This window comes from Poromitra crassiceps (assembly GCF_964638095.1).
Source record: "Poromitra crassiceps genome assembly, chromosome: 25".
Taxonomy (NCBI): domain Eukaryota; kingdom Metazoa; phylum Chordata; class Actinopteri; order Beryciformes; family Melamphaidae; genus Poromitra; species Poromitra crassiceps.
This window is the reverse complement of record NC_139649.1, coordinates 11,225,063-11,237,249: the sequence shown is the minus strand read 5'-3', so window position 1 is coordinate 11,237,249 and position 12,187 is coordinate 11,225,063. Positions and strand designations below refer to the sequence as shown.

The window sequence follows — 12,187 nt, the reverse complement described above, 5'->3', positions numbered from 1 at the left end:
ATCCACTTCAATCTGGGAACCCAGTCTATTTTTATTTGAAAAATAGACTCTGGGACAGCCCAACCTTTTTTCCCGGCTTCCTGTACAGCGCCCCCTCCTGCCACCGTCACTTCCTTTTCCGCGTCCGTTTCGGCTATTCGCTAATAACGTTAACGCAAAAACACACTGCATAGAAGACGTCAACTCCTTACTGGAGGTGTAGTTGTTGTGACTAGTAGTATGGCCAAGGTCACGGCGCAAGTTGCTATTCAGACTGTAAACAGTGGAGCACGGACGCGGAAAAGGAAGTGACGGTGGCAGGAGAGGCTCGCTGTACAGGAAGCCGGGAAAAAGGTGGGGTTCTGGGTTCCCAGATTGCATCCACTTAAACTCTAACCTTACTTTAAATGATCTTTAGATGTATAGTAGGTGTTCTCTCTCATCATTGAGCATTTTAATATGACAACTGACAATTATACAAGGTGTCAGACTTTCATTCTCACTTTGAACATACTGCACAACACGACATGTCTTCTGTGTCTACATGATGTTTCTTTGATGTGCCTTGGTTTTCAGGTGTGTAATAAGATCATCTTCCTAATGAGCTTCGTGGGGAACCGGGGAACCTTCACGCGGGGCTACAAAGCAATGATCATGGATGTCGAGTTCCTATATCACCTCCTCTACCTGATCATCTGCAGCCTGGGGGTCTTTGTCCACGTCTTCTTTTACAGCCTACTGGTACACACACACACACACACACACACACACACACACACACACACACACACACACACACAATCCACATATACATAAGCCCACAGGCATACTCTGTGAAGGTGGCGGGATACTAACAGCGAAGTTGAACTCGCCTGAAACAGAAATGCAATTGAGCATGGCGCCACATACTTTGTATACTCATTGTAGCTTCCTACTGTTCATGTATTTACACTCCAAGCCAGTGGAGGCACATGACAACTAGAGAGGTCATCTTAACTGTAGGGAAGTGACAAAAACAACAGAGAACAACAACAACAACGGTTGAGGGAAGATGAGGATTCAGAAGCCGTTTGATCAGTCGGCTCAGCAAACCGAGGCTCCAAAGGATTCATTTTGAAAGAGTTCACCACAAGATGTTAGTACAGAGGTAAACAAAGTTAATGATCTGGAAAAGAAAATCCAGACGCTCTTTCACAAGGCTCCACAACAACCAGTTACGTGATATTTTAGACCAAATGCAAATGGCTGCCTTCCAAAGACTTCGACTAGTTTACTGCGGAGTCCGAAGCGAATGCACTGCTTTTTTATGCAAATGTCTGCTTTTGTCCACACGAAGCTGCCAAAACTAATCTTCGTCCACGTTAACCCGTGGCCTTTATACATATAAACCAACATGCTCACTTCTACAAACACAGTTCTCTTTTACACACACTAGTTGACCACGCACGTCGTCAACTCTGAACTCTTCTTCTTTGACTGTGCCTCAGCTGTTTGACCTGATCTACCGAGAAGAGACACTGCTGAATGTGATCAAGAGCGTGACGCGCAACGGCCGCTCCATCGTTCTGACAGCCGTGCTGGCTCTCATCCTCGTCTACCTCTTCTCCATCGTGGGCTATATCTTCTTCAAGGACGACTTCATCCTGGCCGTGGACAGGATACCCAACAAAACACTAGGTACGTTTCAGCTACACAGGTCTCTTCTCAATTCTCATTCCCTAACTGGATTGAGCAGAATTCAGCTGCACTCCCAGACCATGACTGCCAAGCCCAGACTGAAAGGCGGTATGTTTCTCTGCAGTGCAAAGTTGCACTGGATGGGCTGTGAAAAAGCACATGGAGTCAAAGTGAAGATTTTCTCTCCATTTAGGGAATACACCAACTTATTGGAAAAATAAGCTATTTGATTAAACCCACTGTAGTGCCAAGAGAAGGCTGGTTTCACCTTTGTGTGTCCAGTTTAGCGCACATGCCTTTGCTTTTGAGATGATGCAAAGCTAGCTTGTAGCATCATTCTATGTGTGCCCTGTCAAAAACAAAATAAATACCAGCCACACATACTGTATGTGTAACTGTTACCAATTATATCATTGCACAATGGCAAGTAGTGGAAGGAGCTTATTTGCCAAATGAAATGAAAGAATTAAACACAATGTCCTACTTTCAAAACTCGGTTCCTTCTCATTGTGTTCCCCATGGGTAGTCGAGCATGGAGCCAGTATGGTGGGAGAGTTCTTCTCTGCTGGAGTGTGTCAAAAGGAAAGCGGGGAGAACTGTTCAGCAGAGACTATGGTGAAAGGTAGGTAGACACATGCTGTGAAAAGGTGACTGTGTGTGTGTGTGTGTGTGTGCGTGTGCGTGCGTGTGTGTGTGCGTGCGTGCGTGTGTGTCTGTGTGCGTGCGTGCATGTGTGTCTGTGTGTGCGTGCATGTGTGTCTGTGTGTGCGTGCGTGCGTGTGTGTCTGCGTGCATGCATGTGTGTCTGTGTGTGCGTGCGTGCGTGCGTGCATGTGTGTGTGTGCATGCGTGCATGTGTGTGTGTGCATGCGTGTGTGTGTGTGCGTGCGTGCACGTGCGTGAGTGTGAGTGAGTGAGTGAGGTGGAGGTTAAGGGAGAGGGGTCATAGGGTTCTTTTGAGTCTAAATCCACGTGTTTGTGCATGCATGTGATGTGTGTGAAGAAATTCCAAAGTGTTTTGTGTGCGTGTGCATGTGTGTTTGTGTCTGTGCATCTGCATGCTTGTATGATGCGAGGGCATGGGGGTCTGTATGTCCCCAAAGACCTCTGACTCTGCTGGGGGAGATTCTTCCCAGAGTCCCAGTGAGCTGTAAATCTGGACGGTCGAGTGGTCATGGGATCAGACCTGGCTGGGGTTAACCGAGGTCTTGTGGTGATCTGGGTGAAACACTGAGGGCTTTAGACTCCTCGTGTGTCTAGGGGGGACCAGGGCTAAGACCTGACGCAGGGGCCCAGGGTGCAAAGGTCAGGGATTAATTTCCATCAAGCACAAGCAGGTCGATGGGTGCACTCGGCGAGGATGCAGGGGGAATTCCCACCGCCAGGGTTTTTCCTGCTTACAGGAATTTTTGCCGCTCCCCCAAAGAGATTCTAGCCTTATAAATTAAAACATGGCACTACATTTTTTTTCCCCCAATATGTTTATTGTCATTTTTTTTTCTTATACACAACATACAGTGACAATACAACTTTAAAGACCAGACACCTTACAACATACACACACACACACACACACACACACACACACATACACACACAATCAACCTGCAACAATTCAAATTAAATACTGATCAAACAAATCAAAACACTTACATGGCACTACATTACTTTATTCTTTGATTTTGGGTTGCAAGAAAAAAAATCTTGACAGTGACTGATTTGAGTTCAGAACAACCCGGACTGCATAGGCTATTAACTCAAAAGCAAGCATTTTAGAGAATTTTGAATTTAAAGTCCCACAGTTTTATGTTGAAATGACTTGGAAGTCTGAAACTTGGGGTGCTTTGAAAACACATTGCGACATAAGTTCAATCTTTACCAATAATCGGACCAATAATGCTTACTGTCATGCGTAGCCAGCCACCCATCAAGGCCCATTCTGAGCCAGGAAATACCCGCAAACGAGTTCTAGCAAACCTACTGACCTCTATGGAAAATGTCCCAATCACATGAAGCCATGCACCGCCTTAATGTGATCAGTCAACCATTGAATCTTCAAACTGTCTGAGGCCTGACCTCGCTTCAGGTCAACAGGTCAACTTATCCATCACTACCAGCCTGGCTAATTATGCTGGTCTGGTGATTTTCTTTTTTTTTTTTTTTTTGGGTCTCGGGATGGTTTTGGAAAACTCCCAGTGTCTTCCATGAAGCAGGCTTATCCAATAAATGGTTAATAGATTTTTCATGGTCAAATGATGGGTTCAAATGTATAGTTTCTCAGTAGTATAGACCTCAAGCCTGCTAGTTTTAGAGTGGTTTTGTATAGATATTGTAGCTGGCCTCTGTTGTGATATTTAGGTTTAACTGCATTGTTGGACAGAAATGGGAACGCGGGCTCACTGTGCAGACTGGACTTTGTATTGGCTGTGTACAGCAAATGACTATGTGACACTTCACACGTTGGTGTCTGGAGCGTCTGGTTAGCGTAGCGCTACCCTGGCTGCCTATACGAGGGTCGTTGGAGCCTCCGTGTTATCTCTGGCTTGGACAGGGGCGTCCATACAGGCACAATTGTTCATGTCTGCGGGCGGGAAGCCGAATTAAGGGGTATGTGTTCTTGTCGCTGCACTAGCGCCTCCTCTGGTCGGTCGGGGGGCCTGTTCGCGGGGGGAGGGGAACTGGGGGGAATAGCATGATCCTCCCACGTGCTACGTCCCGCCGGTGAAACTCCTGTCAGGTGAAAAGAAGCGGCTGGCGACTGCACATGTATCGGAGGAAGCATGGTGCTAGTCTACAATTCTCCCAATGGAGCAACAACCGGGACAGCCTAGCAGGGGGAATTAGCAAAAATGGGGGAGAAGTTCAAAGGGGAAAAAATGATCAAAAGAAAATGTTTGTGTCTCTCCATAGCTGCCGTTACCGTCCAGCCGTCAGCGGTGGTGATCGAGGACAAGGAGCGAACGTGTGACTCCCTGCTCATGTGCATCGTCACAGTCCTGAGTCACGGCCTGAGGAGTGGAGGTGGTGTCGGGGACGTCCTGCGGAAGGCATCCAAGGAGGTAAAGAACAACAGGGACACCACAGCAACGGAGAAAACACACCCGGTTACAAGTGTGAAAAAACCACAGTCAGTCTCCAAAGCAATAATTTATTGTTGTTTTTTTGTTCACAAAATTATAGTCCATGAAGTACACCAAATGTGGATATCTCCCCCACCCATATACAGATAAAGTGTTTGAAAAAGGTTTCGATGGAGGCAATAAGACACGACATCTAGGACACAAGCGACAATTGATAGAGGTGATAGTTGGTTCTACATCAGGAGGAGTGTAGTGAAGGCTATGATCACATGGGCGTTGCATGGTAAAGAGATATGAGGATCCTCTGCTGGGAGGCCAAAGAGGTCACACATTGGGTCAGGGGCCATCATAACTCCAAACGTGGCAGAGAAAGCATTGAAGACACTTGTCCAGAAAGAAGATGGTGCCAGAACATGTGCATTAGATCAGCATGGTGCATCAGTATTATGGCGATGCAGGGCCACACAGATTAATGGGCCTAGCTAGTGCTGGTGTGATAAGATTGTTACCCCAAACATTGTACCCACGTGTCATAATGTGTTTTTGACTGTTCTCAATCATCTGTGGATGTGTCTTCTGCCATTTCTCACATGTATCCTCACCTCGGCTTCAACAGGAGCCCTTGTTCGCGGCCAGAGTGGTCTATGACATGCTCTTCTTCTTCATGGTCATCATTATCGTCCTCAACCTCATCTTTGGTGTCATCATCGATACGTTCGCTGACCTGAGGAGTGAGAAGCAGAAGAAGGAGGAAGTCCTGAAGACGACATGTTTTATTTGCGGTGAGGGATCAGAGAGAGATGCACTTTCCATAATATGGTCCTGCATGGTGAAACGCTACTAAGCCATTTGGATTTGGGCCTTGGACATATTTTCTGTCCATTTCTACTCTACTAATGATCAATCATCTACTAATGATCAATCATCTATGAATGCCCAATCAGAGCCATTATGGCTGCTCAACAGGCGGCACACTATGTGCTGTCAAGAGTGCCTAAGTCCCTCCATCATGAGATTCCCCATGGGGCCTGAGGGAGTGAATTTAAAATTCATTTTTCCATTGACGTTTCATAAAATCCTCATATAAAGAGTTTTATTTGGACAAACCCAGTGATTCAGCTATATTCAGAATCACAAGAGACCATAGAACATTTCACTCGGACCAACACCCACCCACCCCCTTTTTTTTTTGTCCGATTGAAATGTCTCGTGATGCTGAATATAGCTGAGGGTTGCTTGGTTTGTCCAAGTAAAACTCCTTTTATGAGGATTTTATGAAACGGCAATGAAAAGATTAATGTGAAATTCACTTTGCTTAGGTCCCATGCTTGACTTAGGTACTCTATATTATGTGAATCTGACTCATGACCTTTGATGCATGTTTTCATACCCTCCACCTACCTACCATGTACCTGACCTGGTGTGACTGTGACCCCACATACTCTCCACCTACCTACCATGTGCCTGACCTGGTGTGACTGTGACCCCACATAGCCTCCACCTACCTACCATGTGCCTGACCTGGTGTGACTGTGACCCCACATACCCTCCACCTACCTACCATGTGCCTGACCTGGTGTGACTGTGACCCCACATACCCTCCACCTACCTACCATGTGTCTGACCTGGTGTGACTGTGACCTCACATACTCTCCACCTACCTACCATGTGCCTGACCTGGTGTGACTGTGACCCCACATAGCCTCCACCTACCTACCATGTACCTGACCTGGTGTGACTGTGACCCCACATACCCTCCACCTACCTACCATGTACCTGACCTGGTGTGACTGTGACCCCACATAGCCTCCACCTACCTACCATGTACCTGACCTGGTGTGACTGTGACCCCACATACCCTCCACCTACCTACCATGTGTCTGACCTGGTGTGACTGTGACCTCACATACTCTCCACCTACCTACCATGTGCCTGACCTGGTGTGACTGTGACCCCACATAGCCTCCACCTACCTACCATGTACCTGACCTGGTGTGACTGTGACCCCACATACCCTCCACCTACCTACCATGTACCTGACCTGGTGTGACTGTGACCCCACATAGCCTCCACCTACCTACCATGTACCTGACCTGGTGTGACTGTGACCCCACATACCCTCCACCTACCTACCATGTGCCTGACCTGGTGTGACTGTGACCCCACATACCCTCCACCTACCTACCATGTGCTTGACCTGGTGTGACTGTGACCCCACATACCCTCCACCTACCTACCATGTGTCTGACCTGGTGTGACTGTGACCTCACATACTCTCCACCTACCTACCATGTGCCTGACCTGGTGTGACTGTGACCCCACATAGCCTCCACCTACCTACCATGTACCTGACCTGGTGTGACTGTGACCCCACATACCCTCCACCTACCTACCATGTACCTGACCTGGTGTGACTGTGACCCCACATAGCCTCCACCTACCTACCATGTACCTGACCTGGTGTGACTGTGACCCCACATACCCTCCACCTACCTACCATGTGCCTGACCTGGTGTGACTGTGACCCCACATACCCTCCACCTACCTACCATGTGCTTGACCTGGTGTGACTGTGACCCCACATACCCTCCACCTACCTACCATGTGCCTGACCTGGTGTGACTGTGACCCCACATACCCTCCACCTACCTACCATGTGCCTGACCTGGTGTGACTGTGACCCCACATACCCTCCACCTACCTACCATGTGCCTGACCTGGTGTGACTGTGACCCCACATACCCTCCACCTACCTACCGTGTGCCTGACCTGGTGTGACTGTGACTTTATGGTGCTTTTTATGAACAGTCAAACCAGAACAACAGGTGTGATTATTTTGAATGAAACACCTATGATTCAGTGAAATTGAAACGGTTTCAAAACAGTATCCCAACTAAACTTTGACATAATCCAGTCTGTGATGATCCATCAACTATGTGCCTCTGATCTTTAACTATACTCAAAATAATTCATCATTTCTACTTTTTTAAACTGAAAAACAACATATAATGTATTATCTATTGACCATAAGGTCCAATAGAAAGCATAAAAAAATGGAGTTGCTTAAAAGGTGTAATACAGAATTGTGAACATTTATACTTCATTGGAAACAGTCAAACCAGACTGGCAAGACAACAGGAGGGATTATTTTCAATAAAACACCAATAATTCAATGAAATTAGTTCAAATAAATTTTATTTTTGCGAAGGGCATAGTATTGCACCACCCATATTATTTTCGTGCAATTCGATGGACTAAAACCATATTTATGATGGCATCCTTTTCAAACTAGTAATACTGTTACTAATCTTAATCTGAGTGTTTGCGGTGATACCCATCCGTGTTTCATGTCTGTCTCTTTTATGTTTTATCTTCAGAGGACCGCAATGGAAATAAGCCTTTGGGCTTTATTGTGTTTTTATCCTCTGTGATTGTCTGTTTTTCTATTTGTGCCCTGTTTTGTTGACATCACCAAATAAAGTCAATCAATCAATCCAAAAAAAAAAAAAAATCAGGTCAAATTGACCTGAGGACAGCAGGAGGGTTAATTAACAAAGCAGAAATGCATTAAGTGCAACTAAATCAAAGCTATAATTAATTCTTCGTACAGTGCTGTATACTGTTAGTATCAGGCCTGCAGTAGGCGAGAATGTGGCGGTTTTGCAGATGATGAAGAAAGCAAAGGAGTGGTCTGGTATGAACCTGCTTCTGTATGAGCGTGCCACTGCTGTGCTGCAGCTTCGTTGCAAAATGGGGGCTGTTTTTCTTGGTAGTGTAAACAACACAAACGCCTCCTCTTTCCCAGAACGGCTGGTTAGTCATGACAGGTGCCGCTGTGGAGGAGAAGTGTTTCTTCCTGTTGCCATATGGGTCTTGACCATGTTAGACTAGTGTACACTCACTCAGACATGAACCTCCTCCTCCAGTGGAACATAGTGTCACTTACCTTAAATGTCATTGGCCATTTCTGCTCATTCCTGGTCTGCGTTAGGTGTTGCTATCTAGTTGGGTTATTCCTCTATTGGAAATTCATGGTGGACCGATGTATGGATCACAGGTCTCTATTAGGTGTGAATGAATTGACGTCTAAAACGTTTATGCTGAAAGTTCTCACACGTGCAATGTGTGAATATTTGTAGCTAGTTCTACCTCTGACGTTTGCTCTGTCCATTCCCTCATGACCAGACTTCCCCTTGCTTTTGTCATTCAGACAGTCATATTCTCTGGTGTTTTTAGAGTTTGGTCACAATCACCAACAACAATCACCGAGTAGAAGGAATAAATAATTGTGGCCACACAAAGGGGTATTTCTTCACTTTCACACACAAAAACAGTTACATCCTGTTGAATAATAGCAATATGTGTGTGTGTGGGTGTCTCTTGCATGGCCTGGTATCCCTTCTTTCCCAGGTTTGGAGAGGGACAAGTTTGACAACAAGACGGTGACCTTTGAAGAGCACATCCTTGTGGAGCACAACATGTGGCACTACCTGTTCTTCATCGTCCTGGTGAAGGTGAAGGACTCGACGGAGTACACCGGCCCCGAGAGCTACGTGGCCGAGATGATCAGGGTAAGAACGTTGTCATCCAAAATGCCTTTTTTGCATTTGGACTGCTCAAACATCCTACATCCAACCACAGGCTGTGTCGTGCAAACAAACCGTGCAGGTTCTTGATGTTGTTATTGGTGGGTGTAACGGGGAGCACGTAAGTTCATTTAAGTCTAGTTTATTGTTCACTTTAGTTTATTGGCTTTGCTCAATTATCTCGCTCACATCTCCCATATGAATGCATGCCTCATCATAATGATGATGCATGCAGCAACAGTGTGGTGACAGGTCTTTGTCAGGCACCATTGCAGTCTTTACTGAGGTTAACACCGCAGGTGCTTTGTGACCTTAGCGACGAGGGTTATATGGGTTTCGACAGAGCTGATTACTTTGGCCTTTTTTGTTTCTGAATCTGTGCACCAACTATTGTCAGTAAATGTTGTCCTCTTCTACTCCCCCAAAGTACCAGAACAACATGATGTAACCGCTCCCTTTGTGACTTTGAATCCTTCCAAAGTATTAGCACATCGGTCAGCTTTGTGAATGGATAATTAACATTCAGACAGAACCTGCCCCTGGCATGGTATGTGTTAATCCCTCAATGCAGTGACACACGTGTGTGTGCGCGCACACACACACACACACACACACACACACACACACACACACACACACACACACACACAGGTCTGCACGTTACATAATGACTGCCAGAGCTCATAGTTGCAGCATTGTGAGGATGCTTTACCTCAGGGGATCCCAACCTTGTTTGGCTTGTGACCTCACTTTCATCCCAGACATTCAAATATATATGATGTCACATATAACAGTATGCTGATTTTTCCCCTCCGAATTCTGACTTTAATCTGAGAATTCTGATTTTAATCTCAGAATTCTAACATTAAACTCAGATTTATGACTTTTTTGTCAGAATTCTGACATTAAAATCATAATGCTGACTTTTTTCCTCAGAATTCTGACTTTAATCTGAAAATTCTGACTTTAATCTCAGAAGTTTTCCGACTTTTTTTCTCAGAATTCAGACTTTTTTTCTTTTCTTTTTTTCTAAATTCTGACATTATTCTCAGAATCCTGACTCAGAAATCAAATAAATGTTTCACATGTGGCACGAATCCTCTTCGGAAGTTTAAAATTGCGTGTGTGTTTATTTTTTGTGTTTTTTCCAGGCGACCCCATTCGAATTCCATGCGACCACTTGGGGGTCCACGACGACCCCAAAGTTGGGAACCACTCACTGCCTTATCTATATCTGCTAGTCAGTCTTTATCCCATTAACTTCCCTGGATCTGTCTTATTAAATCACAGGCTTAGGGTTTGAGTGAAATAAATGATTGACAATGAGTCATCAAAAAGCACACCTAGAAATATTTCGATCTCATTTGAATTGCCCTTGAAATTGTCATTCTTTTAAAATAGGCTTATGTGTTCTCCTTACACAAGTCAGATCTTTTTAACACATTCACTGCCAGCTGTTTTTTTTTTTACTGTAGGTAGGTTCTGCCAGAGGGTTTTTTTGAGGATTCTGGCTCATCTTTCAAGACCCGAGGATTCTTTTCTGCTAAGATTTTGTGAACACACAATATCTCAAAAGAACTAATAGAATGTGTGCTTTCTCTGTCTAAAAGAGTTAGTTTGTAGAGTTAGTAGTTATGTAAGCATTAGCAGTTGAATACAGCATGGTTTCAGCGTCAGAAAAATTATTCTGAGATAAACGGCTTTTTGTGAAATTCGATAGAACAGTCACTTTAACCATTCATTTTTGGCATCAGTAAGACGTCAGACATCTAAACAATAGTTTTGAACAGTAATTTCCTCCATAACAGCAGGAAACCCCCCTCTGCTTCCAACTCCTCCCTCCGTGTGTGTCTTCTTGGCTGCAGCGGCCGTGTCACAAGCTCGTTGCTGCTGCTGTAACCTCGCGTCACCAGGCTCATTGCTTTGCTGCTGCTGTGCCTGTCTGCGCGGCCGCTCTTTGAGGAAGTCTGGATCGGCTCGCTCGTTTCTTGGAGTTTTGGTTGAGAGCTTTGATGAAGCTTTTGCGATTCTGGTCATATTTATGCTGCGTGTTTCAAAGTGTGTTCCACCCGTAATCTATTATGCAAATTTGCAATCCCGCACCGCCAGCAATCAGCGCGAAAACGAAAGCGTTTTCGCCAATCCATTTTCATGAGAATGGCTTCGAGGAAACTGCTTTTTGCTTGCTTTCCTCTAGTCTGGGAGAGCACTGTCGCCACTTAGTGGGTCGGTGGAATGGGTTGTAAACGTTCGGTGGCTTCAATAATTATATAAGAGATGTAAAAGGGTTAGATGCACATCCCACGGTCAAATTTTTTTTTTTCATTTTTTTGACGGAGTAATACGTCATTGGCAGTGAACCGTTGGATTTTTTTTGACGGAGTAATACGTCGTTGGCAGTGAACGTGTTAATTATTATTTTTTCTTTTATTTGCAAATGTATTTGATGTTAGGTTTGAAGTTCAGAAGCATTACCTTAGTCACACCAGAGGGCAATTGTAATTCATATTTTTTTTTATGTCCAATTAAATCTATAAGTGATGCAAGTTATAAATACATTTTTATTAAACCAGTATCCTTATTGGTAAAGATTTGCTTGTGTTTGACAAATGTAGCAAGAGGCCTTATTATATCATGGCTGTTGCAACCTGGACCTCTGCGGAAATGTACCATGCAAAAATAAGTTAGTGGAGAAATTAAGCCGTGACTGTTGTGCTGTCTTTAACTTTTAAGCCATTTGAAACTGCCAAAGGAAAAAGCCCCTACTTCAGAAGTGGTTACTTTCTTGACGCACTTATGCTGCCGTCGTTTGTGACACCATTTCTGATTAGGTGCTACCGTATTTGGGCCAGTTTATACTGTAGC

General features: G+C 45.0%; 1 protein-coding gene across 1 annotated transcript in view; it reads left to right on the top strand.

Annotated features, from left to right (window-relative positions):
• The window catches only part of LOC310798313 (inositol 1,4,5-trisphosphate-gated calcium channel ITPR1-like), a 122,128-nt gene that overhangs the window by 94,098 nt on the left and 15,843 nt on the right, over positions 1-12,187 (top strand). The window contains exons 52-57 of the mRNA XM_083660823.1: positions 556-720; positions 1,467-1,656; positions 2,183-2,278; positions 4,567-4,715; positions 5,353-5,518; positions 9,147-9,307. Coding sequence (XP_083516949.1) covers positions 556-720; positions 1,467-1,656; positions 2,183-2,278; positions 4,567-4,715; positions 5,353-5,518; positions 9,147-9,307 — 927 coding nt within the window. The remainder of the gene's footprint in view (positions 1-555; positions 721-1,466; positions 1,657-2,182; positions 2,279-4,566; positions 4,716-5,352; positions 5,519-9,146; positions 9,308-12,187) is intronic.